Source organism: Vitis vinifera, chromosome 6, assembly GCF_030704535.1.
Source record: "Vitis vinifera cultivar Pinot Noir 40024 chromosome 6, ASM3070453v1".
NCBI classification, from domain to species: domain Eukaryota; kingdom Viridiplantae; phylum Streptophyta; class Magnoliopsida; order Vitales; family Vitaceae; genus Vitis; species Vitis vinifera.
The window spans coordinates 4,337,869-4,361,999 of record NC_081810.1 but is presented as its reverse complement, the minus strand read 5'-3'; the positions used below and the strand labels follow the sequence as shown (position 1 = coordinate 4,361,999).

At 34.5% G+C, this 24,131-nt stretch overlaps 1 protein-coding gene across 1 annotated transcript; it reads right to left on the bottom strand.

Moving 5' to 3' along the window:
* Nucleotides 1-486: 486 nt before the first annotated feature.
* LOC100250193 (V-type proton ATPase subunit a1) lies at nt 487-23,445 on the bottom strand. Its single transcript, XM_002281973.4, has 18 exons — nt 22,992-23,445; nt 20,010-20,054; nt 18,935-19,057; nt 18,639-18,746; nt 15,533-15,646; nt 15,266-15,439; nt 14,650-14,787; nt 13,780-13,887; nt 13,522-13,629; nt 13,205-13,353; nt 12,572-12,725; nt 10,511-10,671; nt 5,161-5,367; nt 4,886-5,069; nt 4,703-4,786; nt 3,453-3,646; nt 3,304-3,363; nt 487-1,226 (listed from the first exon to the last, which is right to left on the bottom strand). The coding sequence occupies exons 1-18, from the start codon at nt 23,130-23,132 to the stop codon at nt 1,022-1,024; spliced, it is 2,457 nt and encodes an 818-aa protein (XP_002282009.1). The 5' UTR covers nt 23,133-23,445; the 3' UTR covers nt 487-1,021.
* Nucleotides 23,446-24,131: the final 686 nt, after the last annotated feature.

The window sequence follows — 24,131 nt, the reverse complement described above, 5'->3', positions numbered from 1 at the left end:
ATGGTACTGCCATTATTTGGTGATCATAAATGCTTAAAATGCAGATGCAAGAGTGTATTTCTCACTCCTCACACCAATTTCACTACGCAGGTCAAAAACATACCCAAACACCACCTTAATACTTTCTTTGAATTTATTTCAAAACATAATAAATGCAAGTTGGATTCACCGATTAATTATCTAACCGGAAAGCAAGACTTAAGAAAACTGGAATAGAACTCGGACTGAACCCTTTATATTCTAACCTGAAGTGGGATCTACCGATTTAAAATGAACCCAACTTGTCCGTCTGAATGAATTCAAGTCTATTTGGTTGTAGTTCTCAACCTTAGGAATAGGTAGTGCCAATGTACAACCCTTACGAAGAAAGACTCATGCCAATACTATTGTTGACTGAAAAACGTATAAATCAACAAACTCGCCAATACTCAATTGTAATAATACTTGAAATATGTAAGATGAAAAGCCAAGAATGCAAGAATGATGGAGGGTGGTGAACTTGGAATTCTCTGAATAATGAAACCATTACAAGAATGGAACTGTGTACTAATGCCACCAATTATTACAAAAAGAAAAGGGTCTGCAAAATCCAAACTAGTTTGTATGTATGTGAAATCAATCCTATAACCTGCTCCTCTGAACAGCTGAATGAGGAAAAGCTATGGTATCAAGATTTCCCATGTCCTCGTATTTAGATTTCTCTCATGTCCTCTTTACAACGAGTAAAATTTTAAATGAAAAAGGAAAAGAGAAAATACAGGATCTCTTAATGGACCACTTACCATCACTTGTAAGTAAAATCCTTTTATACCGACACATCCAAAGAATCTGAGCTAGGATTTTACATTCGTTAGTTAAATCGAGCTGCGAAGTGTCAAAGCGAAGAAGAAGCATCAACGCCCTCTGCTATCAAAAATGAGGTTCCATGGAAGTCCATTTTAGGCTTCTTCTAATGTTGGATAAGTTTCTGATTTCTTTTGTACTCTTTCACAAAACCAAAAAAAAGAAAAATATGGCAGGACTAGTCTTCGTCATCTATTAATGAAGCAAAGGAGAAAGGTCTGAATTTGTAGCCATCACCATGGTAAAACTTATTTTGGAATTCCACCCAATGGAGACGCAAGGCATGGAGGAAAGCACTAAGTGTCTCCATCATGAGTAGTATGAAAGCAGTAGCAAAGGCAAAAACTGCTAGCCCCACCATCCGGATGACAAAGTTATTATACCTGTAATAACCATCAAAAAGTGATCTTATTACTCAAACAAACATACTTTCAATCAAGTATATCACCAGAGAGTGCATGTGTTTTTTCCCCTATTTACAGGGTCTAAATGTAGGCCCCTGAATAGCTATTGAAACTAAAAGATAACAGAGTTAAATAGATCCCAAGCACAATAGGAAAGATTGTTCTTCTTTTCCTTCTGTTCACAACACTCAGAGCATACTCAATCGTGGGGCAGCACCCAATAAACAAGAATAAACATGGGCATAGCAGTCCCAACCACATCAGCCATCAGCAAGTCCCCAATGCAACAAGGGAATTCCAATAACATGACATGAGAGCTAATTTACTATTTTTTTGATAGATATGAGAGCTAATTTACTATTGAGCAACTGCAATTTATGAATTTCAGAGTTTTATCATTCAATAGAATGAAACACTTTATTCCAAGTACAAGGCCCATGGAAATTTTGGGACAACAAAGTTCGACCTGCTCATGATCATGCTTCCCTAAGAAATGGTCTAACTGAGTGGCTGCATTATGTAGAAAAAGGAAAATGATAACAAAATGATGTTTAGAGCAAAATCAGTTCGTCAGTGCTCTTTCAGTTAATGGGTGAATGAGCGTGCAAGTTGTATTCAAGGAGATATTCAATAAGTACTTCCTTTTCTTTTCTTTATCAGAAACAAACTAATTACCTTCTTTGTATCGATTAACAAAAAAAATAAAAAATAAAAAATAAAAAAAAATCCAAAAACTCCAAGATCTATCAAGGAATGAAAGAATTAAAAATATCCTAAATTACATTATCAAGGATATTTACGTAATTTTGGAATTTTTGTGTCAAAATTGGTTAGTAATTGATATTGAGTTTTATTCAGAATTTGGGAAGTTTCGTAATTCTTCTTAAAAGAAGATATTCTAGACTCTCTATTTTCTAAGATAATCTTTTTGTTCTCAAGCTTCTATTTTGAGTCCTTGGAATCTAGAAGTCTTTTTTATCAGAAATTTTATTATAAGAATTTTTTATAAAGTAATTTGCTATTTTTTTGAAAAAAATAAAATTTGTTTATAAAAAATTTAATAGTTTTAGGAATGAAAAAGAGTCTTAATTAGTTACTATATAGGTTAGCTTTACTTTCATAGTTTTATTCATATTCTACGATTTTCTAAAGCCTATAAATAAGATCAATGAGTGTGAAACAAGATTAATGAAGTATTGATGATCAATAATATTAAATTTTTCTTTGCATACCTTGCAATTTTCAAAGGTGAGATTTTTGTCCCTTTTTTTAGTTGAGACTCCTACAAGGTGTTAGTGAAATTTTCATGTTCTTAGCTTCTTTTATATTTCTTGCTTTATATTTTATTTCACTTTTTCCCATTGTTACCATTTTTATTCTTCATTCTTCTCCTTAAACCATAAAAGATTGGAAACCTACCCACCTATTTGATGGTAGACAACTAGGTGGTCCCACATTAGGATAACTACCAGTGGCCTATGATATTCAGACTCTCCAATTGCACTCAACATACTCATGTCAATATGATATGGCTGTGGGCATAAGATCCTTGTTAGATACTCCTACTTTGCTTCAAATATAACTAACTGATTATAATTGATTTATTATTATTATTATTTTTCAACTTCTTTAGTAAATTATTACATTGAAAAAATATAATGTTTTGGGGATAAAGATAAAAGATAAAAGAAAAAATATGAATTCTTATCAACGATATCTTTACTTATAATTAATTTCTAATTGGTTTTTCTTTGTCTTTTATCCTCATATCCATAACAAAATTTTGGATCCTTTTTAGCCAGTTCCACATATCCTAAACTTTGGATTTCAAGAATCTGATTCCTAGATATGTACCCACACCTGACACTTGCATCCTAGTCCAAGAATCATAGCAGTGGCCGAATATCCTAGAATTTTTCACGAGTGCAAGGAAAATGCAGTACAGGTTCTAGCATAGAGTCTAAACATCAAATGACAAACCAATTAATAAATATGTAAACTAGAAGTGACAAAAATAAAATAAAACAAGAAAAAAAAATCTGAGAATTAAACTCACCCCCATGCAAGGAGGAGGACTTTCTCATAGAAAACAGTTGACAATTCAGAGTGGGCCAAGCTGCAACAACAGTAGGAGATGTCAACTAAACCATAATAATATAAACAGATGGAAACTTGACTAAAATGAGAGGGAAACTATGGCTGTACCTCAAAGCCCAAAGTCGGAGGTAAGATGCCGTATTTGAAACTGCACCCAGGACAAATTCAATGGAATGTATCATTTGATGCACAAAAATCTCACTAAAATTAAACTCCTCATGATGTTGTCGTGCAGAATCAGGTTCCACTTCAAGATCCATCTCAGATGTGCCAAGTATCCCATAGGCACGACCTTGAAACCTCTGGAAGATATTTCCATGAAAAGGAAAAAACAAAAAATTAACAACCAGTTCTAAGCCATCAACCAATTGTCCAATGTTCATGGCTACTGTTAAGAGATAGACGACTAGAATAAATGATAACAACAGATTTTCAGTCCATATTTGCTGAAGGATCACAAAAATTAATTTATTTTTTAAAAAATAAAAGGCAGTCTTCAAAACAAGTTCCCTGACTTGATGGATTCTGATGGTTTTGTGGATGATTGAATGCCATCGATCCTTATCAGGAGCAGATTGTGCTTAAAATGGTGAAAGGTCAGAATGAACCAAATGCTATATTCACACTATTTTATACTTGAGAAAATCTTCCGATAAGTCTAAAAATATGGGAGGATTGCCTAAATCATATGCTAAACAGTCATAAAAGAACAAAAAGCATCCAAGAAATCTATGAAGCTTACGAAATGGATGAAACTGAAGTCTCCAAATCTAAGTATTTTATACAGAACACCTGATTTTAAAGTCTCATCATTTGATAAAACAATTAGTATATACATTGATATCCATATACATAGATACACAGAAATGCACAACAATCACAAGATAAACATCCATGCAATGCAACTTCAAACACATCACTCCTATCAAATACAATGAAAGAAAATAAGGAACTTTCAAGTCTCAACAATTCAAAACCACTCTAGCTCTCAAAGAAAATAAGGACATGTAAACCTTTTAGAAGCTGGAGGTTGGAGAAAAATCCAACACCAGGTTTCTCAAAGAAACAAAGATGAAGAGGAAATACATTTAGTTTATCACTTAGACACCCTCAGTTGAACCAGAAAACTTTTAAGGATACAATAAAATGAATAGAGAAATAGTAAACATAAATTATGATTAAGAAAACTACAATTTTAGATGTCCAAATTATCAACTCAAGAAAGAAAGAATGTGATGCAAAATAAGGCACATGGTACCTCTGAATGAAGTTTCTTAAAAAGGAAAACCACAATTTTAGATGTCCAATTCATTCTCTCAAGAAAGAAAAAATGTGACACAAAAAGACACCAACACTACCTCCGAATGAAGCTTCTTCAAAATAAAAGGTTTTGGAAAGAGCATCCATGGAACTGCAATAAGAGCCAAAAGCAACAGTATGATCTGCAAGAATCAAGCATTAATCAACCATAAAGAAGACTAAAAACATAAGGATAAAGTATGTCTAGTCTGCATCAATAGTCAAAAGAATGGAAATCATACTTGGAGTGGTCTCTGGCCCCAAAACAACTGATTCTCACCAAGATTGTCAGTGGGGCTCAAGAACATGTAGATCATCACATGATAGAGATCAGCTTGAGAACCAGTGCACCATTTTATGATAATGAGAAGCGATAGATACCCAAAAAGGCTGTTGAGAAATATCACTTGTGGCACAAACTGATACCTGATAACAAAGCAGACAATAAGTTTCACTATTCTCTACCTCCCTTCAGATGTACAGAGCGACAGTGGAGGGAAAGGGACAGAGAACACACCTTATATCCAATGAGCTTCCAAAGAAACGTGCATTAAAGTAACTTAACACAATTCCTAGGTTCATCTGTGTCACACCCAACAAAATAGACATCTTCATTTTGAGGGAGTTCAAAAAAGGCAACTCTGAACGACTTCCACGCCAACTGGGATCTACGCCAAATGGGTATGTATCTTGGTATTTGATTAAACCAACCGTGTTCGAATTACTGACCAAAGCACCAAAATTTGATTTAGATATATCACAAAGCTAAAAACAAAATGTAGAAACAATTCCAAAGTTTTCATTTTAGAATTGAACAAAAGATATTGAGATTAGAAAAGGATGGGATTATTGAGGAGGAAAAGGTAGAATGATAGTGTGCAGGAGATGCCCATAACTCGTTAGACTAACTAAAGTTTGGTCAAAATTATAAGAAGGATCAAGATACAATTGCATTAGAATAAGATAGTATTGATCTTATTTCCTTTAAAGAAAAAAGTAAAAATAAAAACTAAAAACTAAGATATCTACACAACCTCTATAGAGAACCAAACAATGTATCAACACCATCTAATCACGACTTTTGCAACAATTCAGAATCATAATGAAGAAATAGTAGATAGATATCCAGAATCCTAATTCCATTTCCTTCCATAAAGATTCACAAAACAGATAATATAGCATTAAGGCCATGTTTGGTACACTGGATTAGCAGTCCAGACAGGATATACATACCCAGAGATACTATCTTCCGTGTGATATAATATCCTATGCTACTGTTTGGTTTTGGATAAAAATCAGATTCAAAAACAGAACTCATGTGTTCGATATTTTAAAAAATACAACATATATTTCATAGATGACTTTTTATTTCTTTTTTAATAATATTAATTAAAATATTTTAAATTTTAATATTATTATTAGATTATATGATACATAAAAGTATTTTCTCTAACTATTTTCGTTTTTGGATCAGAAATTTAATTTCTTGGTCTAAAATTTTTTTAATCACAAAATCCATCCACAAAAAAATAATAATAAAATAAAATAAAAAATCACAAAATATAAGCATAAGGGGGAAAAATGAAAGCTTGAAGAAGTAGAAGAATGGAGGAAAATAGGAGAGAAAATAAGATTTATGATGCATGGATAATATTCCATCTCCCAAGGCAATTATTAGTCCATGTAAAAGGAACATGAAAAAAATGTAGGATAAGTTATTCCACTCACTTATCCAATTATCAACCAAAAAGGGGAATAAGATTTCTATATCCTATACCATGTTCTTAACCTGCATATTAGCATGCCCTAAAGAAGCTAAAAAAACTACATGAAAAAAAAATGTAGGATAAGTAATTCCACTCACTTATCCAATTAGCGATTATTAGTCCCACGTAAAAGGGACATAAAAAAATGTAGGATAAATTATTCCACTCACTTATCTTATCCAATTATCAACCAAAAAGGGGAATAAGATTTCTATATCCTATACCATGTTCTTAACCTGCATATTAGCATGCCCTAAAGAAGCTAAAAAAACACCATTTACAAACAAGTTTGACTGAACTAAATTCAAGATCAATGAGGAGATTTTCTGAAGTGGTAGAGGACTTAGAGTTGAGGGATATCCCTTTGAAGGGGGGTCCTTTTACCTAGAGAGGCAGTTTAAATAACCAATCCCACTCTAGGCTTGGCCGGTTTTTAGGGACAGACAACTGGGATAGTCTTTTCAATGGGGATGTGCAGGGAGTTCTTCCTAGACTTGTCTCTGATCACTTTCCAGTTCTTCTAGAAGGCGGAGGTCTGATTAGGGGACCTTCCCCTTTCAGATTTGAGAACATGTGGTTGGAGGAGGAGGGTTTCAAAGACAAGATGAAGACGTGGTAGGGGGGTAAGTTTACAGGGACCTCCAGCTTTAATTTAGACGCAAAATTGAGAGCCTTAAAAGATATTTTGAAGAATTGGAATAAAGAAGTGTTTGGTCTCATTGAGAATAAAAAGGGAAAAGCTCTCAGATAGGTCGTGTTTTGGGATGAAAAAGAGAAATGCTCAGCTTTAAATCTAGAAGAGTGTGAAGCAAGAAAAGAGGCGAGAGAGTCTTATAAGTCTTGGGTGTTGAGGGAATAAATTTCCTAGAGGCAGAAGTCTAGGGAATTATGGTTGAAGGAGGGGTACAATAATACCAGATTTTTTCATAGGATGACGAACGCTCATAGTAGAAGAAAATGGTTGTCCAAGTTGAAAGTAGATGGTTGTTGGCATTCGGAGGAGATTAATTTAAAAAATAGTGTGGTGGGGGCGTTTCAAAAGCTCTATTCAGAAGAAGAGGGGTGGCGTCCAAGTATTGAAGGGTTGTCTTTGTTGGGGTTAAACAAAAGAGAGGCTGAGGGGCTGGAGATTCCTTTTTCGGAAGAAGAGGTCTTTGCAGCTCTATCAGATTTAGGCAAGGATAAAGCCCTCGGTCCAGATGGATTCACCATGGCTTTTTGGTCATTTTGTTGGGATGTGGTGAAGGTTGAGCTTATGGGTTTTTTTAAAGATTTCCATGAGAGGGGTAGATTTGTAAAGTCTTTGAATGCTACTTTCCTAGTTTTAGTCCTAAAGAAGGGAAGGGCAGAAGATTTGAAAGATTTCAGGCCAATTAGCCTTGTGGGAAGCCTTTACAAGTTGTTGGCCAAGGTGTTGCCAAATAGAATTAAGAAGGTTATGGGGAAAGTGATTTCGGAGTTTCAAAATGCCTTTGTGGAGAGTAGGCAAATTCTAGATGCAGTTTTGATTGCAAATGAGGCAGTAGATTCAAAGTTGAAAAGCAATCAAGGGGGTGTGCTGTGTAAGTTGGTTATAGAGAAGGCTTATGATCATGTAAGCTGGAAGTTCTTGTTGGTAGTACTTAAAAAATGGGCTTTGGGGAGAAATGTTTAAAGTGGATAGAATGGTGCATTTCTACTGTGAAATTTCCAGTTCTAATAAATGGCTCTCCTTCCAGTTTTTTCCAAAGTTTGAGGGGATTGAGACAAGAGGTCCCCTATCCCCTTATTTGTTTGTGATAGTCATGGAGGTGTTTACTTGTTTGTTGAGAAGGGTTATTAATGGGGTTTTTTTATCTGGGTGGAAGGTGAGAGGTAGGAGTGGTGAGAGAGTTCTGATCTCACACTTGTTATTTGCGGATGATACTTTGGTGTTTTGTGTGGAGTCCCAAGACCAGATGACTTTTTTAAGTTGGCTTCTCATGTGGTTTAAGGCTTGTTCAGGGTTGAGAATCAATTTGGAGAAGAGCGAGTTGGTCCCGGTGGGGAGGGTACATGATATAGAGGATTTGGCTTTGGAGTTGGGCTGTAGAGTGGGTGGTCTCCTTTCTTGTTATTTGGGTCTACCTTTGGGGGCCTCCTTCAAATCAACGACTGTTTAGGATGTTGTTGAAGAGCGGTTTCGAAAAAGACTGGCAATGTGGAAGAGACAGTATATTTCTAAAGGAGGGAGACTCACTCTAATCAGGAGCATTCTCTCTAGCATGCCTATATATTTCATGTCTCTCTTTTATTTGCCCAAAAAAGTTAGGTTGAGATTGGAGAAGATTTAGAGGGATTTTCTGTGGGGAGGGGGGGGAGCTCTTGTGCAGAGGCCACACTTTGTTAGGTGGAATCTGGTTTGCTTGGAAAAAAAGAAAGGTGGGTTGGGAGTGAGAAATTTAGCTTTGATGAATAGAGCTCTCTTAAGTAAGTGGAATTGGCGCTATGCCAATGAAAGAGAGGCTTTTTGGAAGCAAGTTATCAGTCAGAAATATGGTGTGGAGAAGGGAGATTGGTGCACTCGAGCCGTAAGTGAGAGGTATGGTGTTGGGCTTTGAAAAGCAATCAGAAATGAGTGGTTGTTTCTGAAGAGTAGACTAGCCTACCAAGTGGGTAATGGGCGGAGAGTGAAATTTTGGAAGGACAAGTGGTGTGGAGATAAGCCTCTTTGTGAGTCATTCCCCTCTTTATATTCCATCTTCCTGTCTAAAGATGCTTGGGTGTCGGATGTTTGGAACCCAAACAGTGATGGGGAGGGTTGGACCCCTCTTTTCTCAAGGGCGTTCAATGATTGGGAGATTGAGATGGTGGAACGTTTTATGCTCAAGATCCAAGCTTTTAGGCTGCAGAGAAAGGATGAAGATAGAGTGGTTTGGACGGCTTCAAAAAGTGGTGATTTCTCAGTCAAGTCGCTGTATTCTATATTGGAGCCCGGAGACTCTCATTTGTTCCCTTGTAATAGTATTTGGAGAGTGAAGGCACCTCCTAAGGTAGCCTTCTTTGCTTGGGAGGCCTCTTGGGATAAAATCTTAACTTTGGAGCAAGTTCAAAGGAGGGGGTACTCTATGGCAAAAAGGTGTTTTCTATGTCTCTCTGAAGTAGAGACAATGGATCACCTTTTACTTCATTGTGTAAAGACGCGGGTTTTGTGGAATCTCGTTTTCTCCCTATTTGGTATGGCTTGGGTTCTTTCGTGTTCAGTGAAGGAAACTCTTCTTGGGTGACATGGAGCTTTTGTGGGGAAAACTCATAAAAAGGCTTGGCAAATGGCCCCCTTATGTATTTTTTGGTCAGTCTAGAAGGAAAGGAACTTGTTAGCTTTTGGGAATGAGGAGCTTTCACTTCATAAATTGAAATATTCTTTTGTATGTAATCTTTGGTCTTGGGTTAGGGTGTCTATAGTTTTGTGCCCTTCTTCTCTTGTTAGTTTTTTGGATTGGCTAGGCTCTAAATAGGAGTTTCGAGCCTTTGGGTTGCTTTTGTATACTCCCTGTATACTTTGAGGGCACTGTTTTCGGTGCTTCCTCTTTTCGTTGAATACATTTCTTTTAATCTATCAAAAAAAAAAGATCAAACGATCCCCAACCATGCTACAATGTTGCAATAATTTGAAAAGAAAAAAGAACTATAGTGACAAAGCTAGTACAGAGTTTCCAAACAGAGAAAAAGAAAAGTTTAAATTTGGTCACAATTAGTAATATCTAACAAGAAACTGCAATTACTGTCGTCTCTGCCATCCAGAAAGCATTACACACCACATCACACCATCACTGACATAATTGTTAGTGATACATAATCTGACATTTCACATATTAACACCAATCCAACCTACAAAGTACAGTTCTATACAGAAATAGGATGCACAGATCAGGAAGATACAAAAGTATATGATGCTGCATAAGGCTAGGCCCAGAAAAATGGTTGAAAATTACATTTCCACTTTAACAATTGTCAATGTCTAACCAAGATTAACAAAAACAAAAACCATTGGATGACAGATTAGAAATCAGGCATGCTCACAGCCAAGACCATACTACTATGCTTTTGCTAAGGAAAAAAGGATGGAATAACAACATATACCTGCAGGTAGCATCTCGACATTTATAAGCAGATCCACCAAATATGTGATAGGGTACAGAGAAGAATTCATTGTAAATCAATCCACAGTAAATTGAAAATATGGACATCAAAAGCAGTACATAGCGCCCACCGAACAGCATTTCCATAAAGCTTCCAAGTTTCTGGCAGCAAAAGGATACAAAAATCAAACAAAAAGAAAATATATTTTTTGTACCAGATAGTAGACATAATAGAAATCATAAAAACAACTCCACTTCTTTGTGTTTGGTGTCACATTTTTCACACATACAGTGCCAAAAATAGAGAAAGTGGGAGGACTTTGATAGGTAGACGACCAATTTAAAGCTTCAAATCACACCCTATAAACATGATTCCTTAAAATTGGGGAAAATGATTCATATGGCCCAATGTAGGTAGTTGAGTTAGCACTTAGGTGATTTGACCACAAATTCTTTTAAACTTGTCTTCATATTCAATTACATATAATCATAACGTCCTTGCTAGCCAAGGACAACTGACATGCCTAAGTTGGACTCTAATGTGGTTTGAGGCAATTTCTGGGCTAAGAATTAATTTGGAAAAAAGTAAGTTTATTTCAATAGGAGCAGTACCGAATATCGAGGAGTGATTTTCAGTGTTGGGTTGTTGGAGCGCTTTCCACTACATAACTAGGACTTCCTTAAGTGCTTCCTTGTGTATTTTTTGGACAGTTTGGAAGGAGAGAAATAAGAGGTGTCTTGAGGATGTTGTACAAATGGATCAAGTGTTAAAATCCTCTTTCCTATGTTTACTTTTGGACTGGGTGAGGGTGGACTTAAATGAAGCCACAATGGCTATGATAGACTTAATCAATTGGTTGGGTGTTTGTCGTTTTTTTTTTTTTTCTTTTTGCCTTTTCTTTGCTTTCATTTTGCTCTTGACTTTGATGCCTTTGCATATGACCTGTATATGTTGGCGCATTTTTTTATGGTGCTCTTAATATATCTTTTTGCTTGCTTATAATAACAAAAAATAATAACACTGTCACCATAATCAAGTCTTTACCCATTCATTAGGAGTTAGATACTTTAACCTGGATGAAAATTTGTCTCCCCCCTCAAGGGCCATCATACTTAGTTTTCAACCGACACAAGAGGCTCCACCATCTCATTTTTTTAAAACAGAAAATTGTCTCAACCATTGTGTCACCAATTTATTGAAGCTATTCTTGATTCCACCAATGGGTTTATGTCTAATTTTGCCTTTTTTAAAAGGATGTCCAAGAACACAGCAACAACATTCTCATATTCCAAAATTTGTCCTTATTTTTCATCATACAGATGAAACCCAAAATTAATCTATGCATTTGAATAATATCTGAAAATATAATTATTCTACGCATTTTAATAATATCCAAAATGTTTTCAATAATTTACAAAAAATATGCGAAGTCCTAAAATAACACTGAATAATTATGCCATGGCAACATCTTCATAATTTTCTCAACATGCATCCCTTCTCCCCAAAAATTCTTATTGGATCTTCCCCAAAATTATTCCTGATATTTTTTGGAAACTCCCAACTTGCAAATCATTCAAGTACTGACTAATTCTCAATATGCTTGGAAATAAAAATATTTGGGAAACAAGGGTAACCTTTCTATCGCTTTTATCAATCTTATTTTATTTGAAATCATATTCAAGCTCCACTCCTATTGATACAGTGACAATTTAGATACAAGACATTGCAAATAAAAAAATTTCCCAATTTTGGAGGAGGAAAAAAACACTGAGATAGGAAAGAAAATCTGGTGTAATATTCTAGGAATACCAAAACAGTTCATTCCAAAGCACAATGAACTACCAAGGCAAAAGCATTCCAATCTCATGACAATCCTGGTAATTTGAGAATCATAATCAAGATAATAATTTTTATAAAAGCAATTATACGGAAATGAACTGTAAATGTAGAACAGCAATTCAAAAAACTGGAGAAAAAATTCTAATTACAAAATATAGTGTTTTTCTAATAGAGCACTTTCTTTTCCACCATTAAATGCTAGAATGTTATAACAGAACATACCTGAGAACTAAGCTTACTTTCACGAGCTATAAGAACTAATGCTCCCAACAACAAGCATATTCCATGACCCCAATCCCCAAACATCACGGCAAAGAGAAACGGAAACGTAATAACAGTGTAAACTGCAGGATTTGCTTCTTGATATCTAGCAACACTGTCAAATAAATTATTGCATTAGTATCTTGATCGTTTTGACATGTATAAAATAAAGTCAACATTGTTCACCAAAAAAACAGCTTATCCTAAAGCTTTCAATCCCCATTACTCAACATGCTTTGCTTCAACAAGGTAGTATGTGAAGTAGACGTATTAACTTTGGCATTATTGCCACTGATAAACTAGAGATACTTGTGTAATCCTTACTAGAGTATGAAACAGGCTATGCACATGATTTCTCACAAGAAGATCTCCCTTGATTATGAAGATGTTAAATGGGAAGTGGAGAACCTCATCCGGGCATCATGTTGAATAAGTCATCATGACAGTTCTTTTCTCTTTTGATAGCTTCAGCATGATTTCAAAATGTATTATGAGGAATGAGGTAATCTAATTTGAAATCATTTCCCTTCTCAATAATAAAAAGCAGAAAAAGGAAACTTGTTGACAACAACAATAATGGCCGCTTAAACTCACCCATATGCATCAACAATTTCCTGAAATGCATTTGTGAAGCGGTTGGTTCTAAAATATGTTGGAGGTGATTCCACAGCATCCATCACATGAAATATTATGCCCACTTGTGAATTGCTATCAAACGTTGCACGTTGCAGTGCCTCCTGAATCTGTTTAATCACAGAACAATTTCACTTTTAAAACCAGTTGAGGTTTGAAAACACTGAGAAGAAAATCAAGACAATGACAGGACAACCGCAGATAGATTTATTCTATAGTTATATAATGAAAGATTATTTATCACAACATGAGTACAGTGAGAAAGTAAATTGAATTACCTGAGCTTTTGCAAATATTGGGCACCAGCCCTCTCCAACAAGACACTTTTTTGTAACATCAAAATTTAGCATGTTCAGTGTATCATATACTGCTTTCTCCCTTCTTACCTGAGAAGGTAAAATTTCTATCATGTTAAACATGCATAGTACACTTTCATACAGACAATCATGAGTTAGTTTGAACACTCGGCAAGAAGTTGATAGCTCAAGCCAATGCAATTAAAAAAGGACTAGAAACATACAATAGCTACATTTTACCATGTTCATCCATTTCATTAGGTGGAATCCGATTGAAGAAAGTGCTTTGTTTCGGTGACGGATACCAGCATCCAAAGTGGCTTCCAATTCAGAGAGGCGTGCTAAAACCTGCAACAAAAAAGTTGGACTTTCAGCCAAGAATGATTATAGGGTACTTGCAATTGGGTTATTAGGGCATTCGTCCAAAATATGTATATCGGAATTCCACTTCAAAAATTGTAAAGGTGAGTTTTTTGGGTGCTTCACAACCAACCCAAATATCATTGCTAAAGAGAATAGACCTTAAAGTGTTCAAGAAGTGGCCCAGTATTCTCTACATGAATGTAATGGATGTGAGGTTGAAATTAGGAAGTTCTTCATATTGTTTGAGATTGCACAAAAAAAAAAACAAAACATTTTTTTAGAATTCACAGTTTTCTAAAATATATGCTTTGAAAACGAGAAGTTTCTAAACTATTTTTAGAAAGTTTTCTTTTTATAAAAAATTTGCAAATAATTTTTGAAAATAAGACAATATATTCCTAATATATTCTTTAATAAAATTTGAAAAGTTTCTTCAAATGTTTTCCACGGAAATTTAAAAAATGTCCAAACAATTGTAGAAGGAAACTTAGCTCATAGTTGGGGTAAAATCTGCTCGAATTGAGATGAAGTTACGAACTAATGGTATTGATAGCCCAAAAGGTAAAAATGAAAATAGAAAAAAGGAACACCTATATGAGGTCTGCTAGGAAGACATCAATCAAGAAACCATTTTAACCAAAAAAAAAAAAAAGAACAACAAAGGGGAAGAAGACAATTTTCTTGAGCTTGAAAGTTTTCTTTTACCCATTAGAAAATAAATGGTCAACCTCCCAGATAAATACTTACTTCTCGACTTATTTGCCTTTGTTTGGTCATATCTTCAGGCACAGGATAGCAATTTGCACCAAATGCTTCACAAATTTTCAGTATCTTTGTTTTTGCCTGCTCCCCTGAGAAGAACACCACGAAAACTGTTTTCTCAATCTGCAACGATAAAACCAGTGGAATCAGTACCATTTAACTCAAAAATTCAATAGAAGTTTCTGAAAAGCAAAGAAATGAACCAGAACATAGACTGAGCTAAAAATAAAAATAAACAGCATACTACTAAGAAATGGATCAAGCAGATAACAATGGTTGTTTCTTTTAAAGGTTTTCCATATGATGAATTTTCTAGTCAGAAAATTGCTAGAATCAAAACATACAAAAAAATGAAAAGAAAAAAATATTTATCAGAAATGACTTAACATTCTACACAAAAGACATTTGCATAAAAGAAGTCAAAAGCAAGGAGGATAAGATGTCCATCAAGCCAAGAGAATGTACATCAGTAGAAACATAGAGCAAAAGGACCCAGAAGTCTCCAAGGGGTAATAAATTCCCAATAATAGCCATAGAAGTCCTTGTCTGTTAACAATAAAAATAAAATAAAAAAATATGTGGTAATAAGACATAAGAATACCATTTCAGTTGATACAGGATCCATTATATGTTCATCAGCTGTTGCCTGATTGAAAAGCATATTGCCCCTAGTAGCACGAAATAACATCCTCTCAAATCTAAGAGCTTTGGACTTGCAAATAATCCCACTAATAAATCTCAAACCAGATTGGTTCGATGGTCCAGGCCCCATCTCCTGTCAAATGAACAATCTATTATGAACAAAACTATAAAATAGGCTTCACATAAAACAAAAATTCAAGAATAACAAGGCATAAAGAACCAGAACCTGTTCAAGTAAAGATGCTGTCTCTACATAGCGATCCTTTGAGTATGCAGTTTCATCTAATTCTCTCTCCTCTACAACTGCATGACTCTTGCTTGAAACAAGGAAGCCACTTGCCTGGAATTGGCCCCAAAAAAGTGTTTATATATACACATGAGAAACAGGAAAAAAAAAAAAAAAAAAAAGCATCTAAAAATTGAGTTCAGAAAGAAAAGATCTCATTTGGGAAGGCATTGAATTGCTGTTTAAATACCAAAAAAGGATATATCAAAACCAATGAAAAGGATTCCCTAGATATTCATTGACAAGAAGCCAATCAAGATCATATTCAGGGCTCATCATTCAATATGTGGATATATAATCAAATACAGAAAACTAAAAGTCAAAACTGTAAATAAAAAGAAAAAAAAACTACCCATGAATATTTTATTTTATTTTTTTTATAAAAAAAAAAAAGAAAAAGAAAAAAAAAACAGTCAAAATGTCATAGGATTGCAGCACATCATCTTGATGGTTCGTGAGAGTAATAAAAAATATGAGCACTTATTTCATATAGAAGAAGTGAAGAGCTTATCAAAAATATATATATATATATAGAAATGAAGAGAAAAAGATCTAGTAAACAAGTTCTATATATCCTTGGCACCAAACCAAAAGGAGGTACTCTTTCTCCTGATAATTTTTTATTTTTAGTATAAGAACTTTTTGCAAGAGACATACTACAAGGTACAAAATTTCCAGTAGATGAATTAGATGATTTTGTAAAATACAGAAACAAACGTGACTACCTGTTTTCTTTGGCCAACAGAAACAGGAGAGATTACTTCATTCCAACAAAGAAGATTTTTATTTTTTTTATTTTTTGATAAATGCTTCATGCTAACAAAGCAGATGAATTAGATGATTTTGTAAAATACAGAGAACTGCTATCTCCCCACTAAATGGGAAGAAGAATGAAGACAGATTAAACCAAATTAAAGAACTAATAGAAAAAGGAACTATATATTTATTTCTACAGAGAAAAAATGTGATGTAAATGGTTCGCTCAAACAGCATCTACTTATTAGAATAAAACCTACCCACTTGGTCCAAATTTGATATTCTTGGGGATTATGTTCATAATACGCTCATTTAACATTGGCATGGCATAAATCAGATAAAAACAGGATTTTAAAATGCATGAGAAAGCAGAGAGCTATGAAACAACTTAACATGTGAGCAAAGTAAGCACTACAGTAGTATAAATATTGTGAACAAAAACAAATTAATAGGGATTAAATACATAAGAGCTGTGACTGAATGTCCCGACTAGAGATTTAATTTTAAGAAAACAACTAAATTACACTGCAATCTTAACAGGTACAAGTTCTATCACAAGAAGACTTTTAGAACATAAAAGATAGACCACAATTTTGTGCTCATTCATTTGTTGCCCAACTATTTTTAGATATTAGTTTAAGATTTCAAACCTTTTTCTGTGCAGAAGAAACAAATGAAAAGAAAGAAGGGAATCTCAAGGATTGTCAAATTGGGGAAAGCAAGTATGTTGGAGCAACTAGTCCTCTCTCTGTTTGGTGTGACATGGGTGATACACTCCACAATTAGAAGGAAACCTTCTAAGTTGGCACAGTTCTTTTGTGGGGAAGAAGCGGAAGAAAGCTTGTAGGATGCCCTCTTTGGAAGGAGAGAAAGAGGTCATTTGAGGATGCTGAGTCGAATCAAGCTATTAAATATTCTTTTATGGCCAGTTTCTTGGAATGGGTTAAGTTGTACATAGACCATCACTCAATGTCCATGATAGACTTTGTAGAATGGTCGTGGTTGAAGTAAGGAGAAGAAGGTTGTTTTTTTGTTTCTCTTTCCTTGTTTTACCTTTTGGCGCATATTGTATGCATCGTATGTACTTCGTTGTGCTCTTTTTAAGGCACTAGCAATATATTCTCTTTTATTGCCTATCAAAAAAGAGGATTGTTAGATTTACCTTTCACACAACTGCCTTGCAGGCTTTCAGAACACATGATACCAAGGTCCCAGTGTAGAAGGATCAAGTTCATAAATGTAATCTCGTTCATTAGGAAGAAGAGATTAAAGATGCATCAGTGGAGATCACTGGGGTGACTTGATCAAAGCTTTCTCCAAGCCAGCAGTTTAAGGTAGCTATTGAAAATAACAGTTCAGTGGAACTCTTCAGAGTGATTTCTTGGATTTTTATGGAATATAAAGGTCCTAGGAGATCGTCTCATTGGTTGGATCGGATCTTTGATTGGGCACATGGTTTCCCCCTTTAGATAGCAGCCAAAAGGCGAGTCCTGCCTTGGCTATGTTTGAAGAGGATAGCTACTAAGGATATAATTTATCATTTTCTGGAACTCAATCTACCACATTCTAGAGAGAAGAAAATGGTGAAAGAACTATTATCCTATCCTAAAGGCAGGTTACTTTCAAGAAAAAAAAAATGGACGTCTAGTAAAATCCCTCTCCTTCTGTCCCATCATCATCCTCTTTCCAAAAGGAAAAAATTCAAATTCCTTGCTGCAGGGATAGCAGTCAAGGGTGTTGGATTAGAGCTTTGATTGGACAAAGGACATGATTTCCTCCTTTAGATAGCAGCCAAGAGGAGAGCCTCTAACTTGGCTATGTTTGCAGGGAGTAGGTCCTGAAGGATAAATAAATCATTAATTGAAACTTTATTTTTTTTTCAATAGGCAAAATAGAGAGCATGTATTAAAAGCCATGATGTAATGATTGAAACTTAATCGACCACTCTATATGGAGAAGAAAATGAAGAAAGAACCATCATTCTATCCTATCAAAACTTGCATAACTTCATGAAAAATAAATGCCCATGTTGTAAAATTTCTCCCTCTTCCTCTTTCCAAAAGGAAGAACATCAAATTCTTGTTTGCAGGGAACAAGAGACTGATCCGAACCATAGTAGAATGCTTGGTAAATGAGCACCAGTAGACTCTAAAGAAACTATTCTGAACAATAATCATGAGAAGAAAATATGGGAGTTAATAATCATAGGATCTTCCCACCTTTTTTTCCTTCTCTTAGAAGGAGAAGAAGGAGAGGAAGAAGAAGAAGGAATAGGAAAAAGAACAAATACCTTTTGCAATACCATCTTGAACTCCAGGAGCTCATTATATGTTTGCCGTAGTTTCTCACTATTAGAGTTCATTTCCAGTAGCTCATGTTCATGCTCAGAAAGTTGTATCTAAAATAAGAGAAATGCACATCATAAGATTCTGAGCAAAGTTGTCCTTCCATCAAGTAATTTCTCTTTCCCTTTTTCCCAAAAGAGTAGCAGCCTTTTTTTTTTAAACCACAAAATTGAAGTCACCGAATAATAATAATAATAAAATTCTTTTGTGAATAACAAAGAGCTATAATATAAAAACGAACCTCCAGTTCCTCCAACTCAATGTCTGGTTGCAGATCAGGACGAGCAGAAGAGATTAAACCAGCTTTACTGACTTGATCTTTGAAAAATCGTAGCTTTCTTGCCATCTCTCCACATCGTTTTACCTGGGAAATATCTCTGAAATATTAAAACTACTAAAATAAGCAGTAAATGTTATAACATCATCCCAACTAAGAAAAGGACAATAAAGATAAAACATCCATAACCGCTAAGGAGTTGCCAAAATATTTGACTTTTGACCCACTCTTCCAATTTAAAGGATTAATCAATCTAATAATGGTTTAAGTAAACGACTCATAAAATTAAGCACAAAGTATACAAAGTTCAACTAGTACTCATTCTGCATAAAGAGAATGACAAGGTGAATAGGGCTTCCATTTGCTATCAAGGTCACAATACACAGTTGTTATCAACTCATACTTGGGAAGTGGGAAATAAAGAATTAAGGCTATGATGTCAAGTTGTCAACTGATAAATCAGTGACAGAAGAAGTTCATAATTAATCTTATTTGTGCATAAATTAAAAAAAAAATGAAAAAACTGACATAACTGCCAGTTCAAGTGACTGGAAGCATAAAAGTTCACATAGATATATGCTTTCTATTTCACCAATATAGTTTGTATAGTTAGCCAAGGTCTTGAATAATATTGGCTGGGGGCAGTTTTATCCAACTAAATAAAAAGCAGGTGTGTCAAAACTGGCAAAGTTCCCCGTCTCATTAAAGTGCAGTAAACACGTATCTCTGGATGTGATTATATACATATGTATTTTCCATAAGCCAATCTCTTTTCTACACAGAACGAAAGTATCATAGTGAAAAGCTCATCCATTTGCACTCATGACTTCCAAGAAAATACCGTCTACGACAAAAGTGAAAGTTTTTCAGGATTTGTATTTCAAATAGCTGGCAAGAAGAAATGCACTACAAGAATTAATATCATCTGGTCTTCACAAGGCTTACCAATGTAACCAATTTGGTGAAACTACCCATTATAAACTATAAATAAATAAATAGATAACCTTGGAATGTGAAAGCAGTTCTAATCAGTAGATACCTGATTAACAAATGTCCGCTGAAAAGGGCTTTTATCAGCATTTAACTGCCAAGAGAGAGGGGAAAAGAAAGCTAAAACTGTGAGTACATCGGATTGATATTACGGATAAGCATAGAATTTTTTTTAACTTGTCTTAACCAATTATGCTTAAAGAGTCGCATCTTATTTTGAGAAACTTTCTTTTACAATAAAAAAAATGTAAAATAAATAAATGCAATAACACTCAGAAACATTTTCTTTAACAAAACAAATGTAAAGCAGAAGTTCTCCCCAAAAATAACCACAAGCATGGATAAAACTACAACTCAGTATTAGAATTATGAAAGTCCAAACCCTAAACACAACCCACACTTTTATTTTTCCAGAAGTTTGGGAACAAACATCCTTTCTAATAACGACCAGTAATACAAGAAATTTCAGCATTGATGGACAACTAGCTCTACACATCTTTCAGATTCTATTTTCAAATCCTAATGGAGAGGCAAAGGATCTTGAGCAGAAATGACTACTATCCACTCACTGCATTGGCTCGGAAAACATGAGAAAACGACATTTTCTATCCTTGAACATGATAATATAGCTTCCGAAAATCTTGTTCTAGCTGTTTTGCCTATTAAAAAAAAAAAAGTCTTTGGTTTAAGTTGAGTAATTGATTGAGAGCTGTAGCATGAAAGCATATATGAAAAAGTCAATTGGGGATAGAAGACACTTAGTAATGCAAGACACTAAATGGACCTAGGTAGACATGCCACCAGAGTGCAAGCCAATTTGATACAACAACAAACAAAACAAAGTTGAAGCCATTGTCTTTGTCAAAAATAAAAGCTCAATAAGACAATAGGGAACGTTATGCCTCCCCCAGTTGTCACTAGTCATGTTTTGGTTTGTTTCTGTAGTGAGTAGTGTTCCTCAGCCCTGCAGCTTGCTTGCTTCTATATTTGAAGCTTTTTATTCTTTTTTTATCAGATTTTATATGCTACATAGAAAATGTCTCATGCTTCTTGGTCCCTATAAGTTGTGTTATCTTTATTTTTTTTTGGATTGCAAATGAGGCATATGTATATATACTTTTTTTTTATATAGGTAACTTTTGGTGCATATTATAAGCATCGCGTGTATCTTGGTGTGCCCTTTCTAGGGCGCTGTTAATATATCATTTTATTGCCTACCAAAAAAAAAAAAGCATGGGATAGATGCCTCAGTTGATATAACTAAGTAAAGGTGGGACATGGGATATGCAGGAACCAAAGCTCCTGCATTTTTATGGGAGAGGCCTCAATGTCTATCAATGTAAAATTGATCTCATTAACTTGAATCTTGATCACTGTTGAACTTCAACCCCAAACTTGAATTTGAGTTTCAAGTTTTGTCAATGAGATAGCTAAGAGCACCTACAAACTTCAATCAACATTTAATAAAAGAAAGGTAAGAGGCCATGATCACATGAAGCTCAACTATGTATGGTACCCTACATTGGTGGAATCAAATGACTCCTCTCATTTTCATCAAGCACATAAGCAATCAGGCCAACAATGCCTAGCTAAGTTGGCTCTGTGGGTGTTCATACTCCTAAGTGCTCCAATCCTACATAAGAAGATGCCGGGTTGGTAAAAGTAATTGTACCAGATCAAAAGCGAGGAGTCCAGACACACCTAGAGAATAAGGATCTTAATCCATCCATAAAACAAATTCAACCTAGTTAAGAGAAAAATCTCCATGATCAAGACCCATGACCAGATGCACAAACCCAACCTTAAAATTTAATTGTAATTTCCATATAACATTCTTTAGGAATCTACAAATAATTGTTTTTTTTTTCATACTATAAAACTGTAGAAACAATTTATCTATTTCCCAAATAGCCAAGCGTATCTAGAAGTTAATCCAATCAATCTACAAATGCACACAAGTAGTCATATTCCTTACGCCTATGTTGCACGGACACCTCATAGTTTATGCATCCCAGTCGAACATGAGATGGCAAGAGTCTGACAAGCCTATTTGTAAGATGTGTTTTCAACAGCTATGTCTAATAAACAAAAAGACAAACAGATTTCTGATTCGCTTTTGTCCCTTTTTCTTTTTCTTGTTTTTAACTTTTTGATAGGCCGCTTTTTCTTTTCCTTCTTCTTCCCTTTTTTCAAGTTTTGGTGCTTCTTGTATATATCATATTCAGTGAGGTTGCAACCCCTTTTGATAAGCACCTCTTATTTAAAATGATACTTATATTGCCTTGGAAAAAAATAAAAAAATAAAAAATAAAATAAGTGTTATACACTTCAACTTGATCTATTTAAAATGATATTTATATTTTCCCTATGAAAAAGAACACAGTTATAAACTACAATTCGGCCTAGTTGATGGAACCAAAGGAAAGGGAAATTAGATTATTTCGCCATGCTCCCTTATCATCTGAAACTTAACATACACCAGCATCAAATCTCTACAGCTATAAATAGAAATCTAGTTTTGAGATTGTTTCAATCCACTATATGGTCATCCATAATGCAAAGAAACTCCTTGACTACAATAGTACATGACCTTTGCTGAGCACAAAACACCTATTCTTCCACGCTTGTAATACTACACCTAGATCCAACAACCTAGGAGAAGCCTACTTAAAGTATATTAACAAATATAAAATTTATGCATCAAAAGCAAATAAAAAAAAATGTCTGAAGTCATCTAAACAAGAAATAACCAAGATCTTCAGTTATCTACACACAACCAAATGAGAACCCTATCAATTTCCTAATATTCTGTTGCACTGACAAAATGCAGGAAACGCCACTGAATCGAGTCTGGCATAGACAATCCCCTTAGTTGAGTTGAAATTTTCATTTCCGAAAAAACAAATTAAAATTAAAATTCAGACTCCGCTTTTCTCTGCTCCATTTCTGCCTAACCAGACAAAGAATTAAAAATACAAATCTACATCAGAATCAGAAACGAAGCAAAACGGATCTGAGTGGGAAAACTCACATCACGGAATTGGAGAAGACCAAGTTCGCCTAGATATGAGACGGCTCGGTGAGCGGATTCGACAGGGATGATGAGCTGAACGAAAGTCATCTTCTCGGAGCGCATCAGATCCATAGGCGGCAAGTTGTCTATAAATTCCATTTTCCATCAACCAAAGAGAAAATGCTCGGAATTCAGTGCTTTGGATCCTCAGATCTGAATGGAACACCACTGCGTCATGCGTTTGGTGTTGGTTATAATTTCCTCTGACTCAGTTTCTGTTTCCCCCCGGCAACTGCCATTTAGACTCGGGGAATTCACGCCTTTTTTCAGATGTGGAAAATAAGGAACACGCCATATGCTGTGATGAAGAATTAAAACGGATGAAAGTGTTACGGTGATTTATGGTACCAGTCCACGGTCCACCAGACCCATCTCTCCGCTTTGCTGCTTCCCTAAGCCTCCTATATTTTTTTTAACCCCTTGAAAATGGTAAAATATCTTAATTAATCTCATTTAATCATTTCAATAAACTCATAAATGACCTCCAAAAAAATTAATTAATACCACGTGCCCTTTTTAGATCATAAAATGTTTTAAATAATTTCCTTTCGAACTAAATAAAGCCTTTTTTGTTTTGTAAAATTTTAAAATTAATTATTTTAGGAAACATTTTTATAATTTAAAATATATTTTAAAAAAGTAAAATATTTAATAAAATTTATGAAATACTTTTAAAAATCAGACATAGTATTTTATTGAAAAACATATAGATGATGCTTTTAGAGATATTTTAAGTATATATGACAATAAATTTAAAAAGTGTTTTAATTATTTATAATACTTGAAATATTAAAAAAAAAATTAAACATTTAAAATGTTATAAATACTTCATAAAATCGCTACTAAATGTACTATTTGAATATAAATACTATCAAACGCATTTTTCAAAATTTTAAAAATATTTCTAAATTTTGTGAAAACATTTTTAAACTAAAAATGATTTTTAAAATCATTACCAAACATACTCTTATTCATATGTAATGTTTCGATTTTAAAATTTCACGAGTTTTCTCACATTTTTTTAATGTGAAATATTTGGAGAATTATACAAGAAGGTTTTGAATGAAAATATATTTTTATGGCCCAAACAGGGCTGCG

Excerpts from the sequence above, each read along its gene's own strand:
- LOC100250193 (XM_002281973.4), bottom strand. The coding sequence starts at position 23,132 with ATGGAATTTATAGACAACTTGCCGCCTATGGATCTGATGCGCTCCGAG. Across the intron at positions 13,888-14,649 it reads AAAGGCAAATAAGTCGAGAA|GTTTTAGCACGCCTCTCTGA; the intron begins GTAAGTATTTAT and ends TTTTTGTTGCAG. Across the intron at positions 5,368-10,510 it reads TGTCGAGATGCTACCTGCAG|TAATTCGAACACGGTTGGTT; the intron begins GTATATGTTGTT and ends TGCTTTGGTCAG.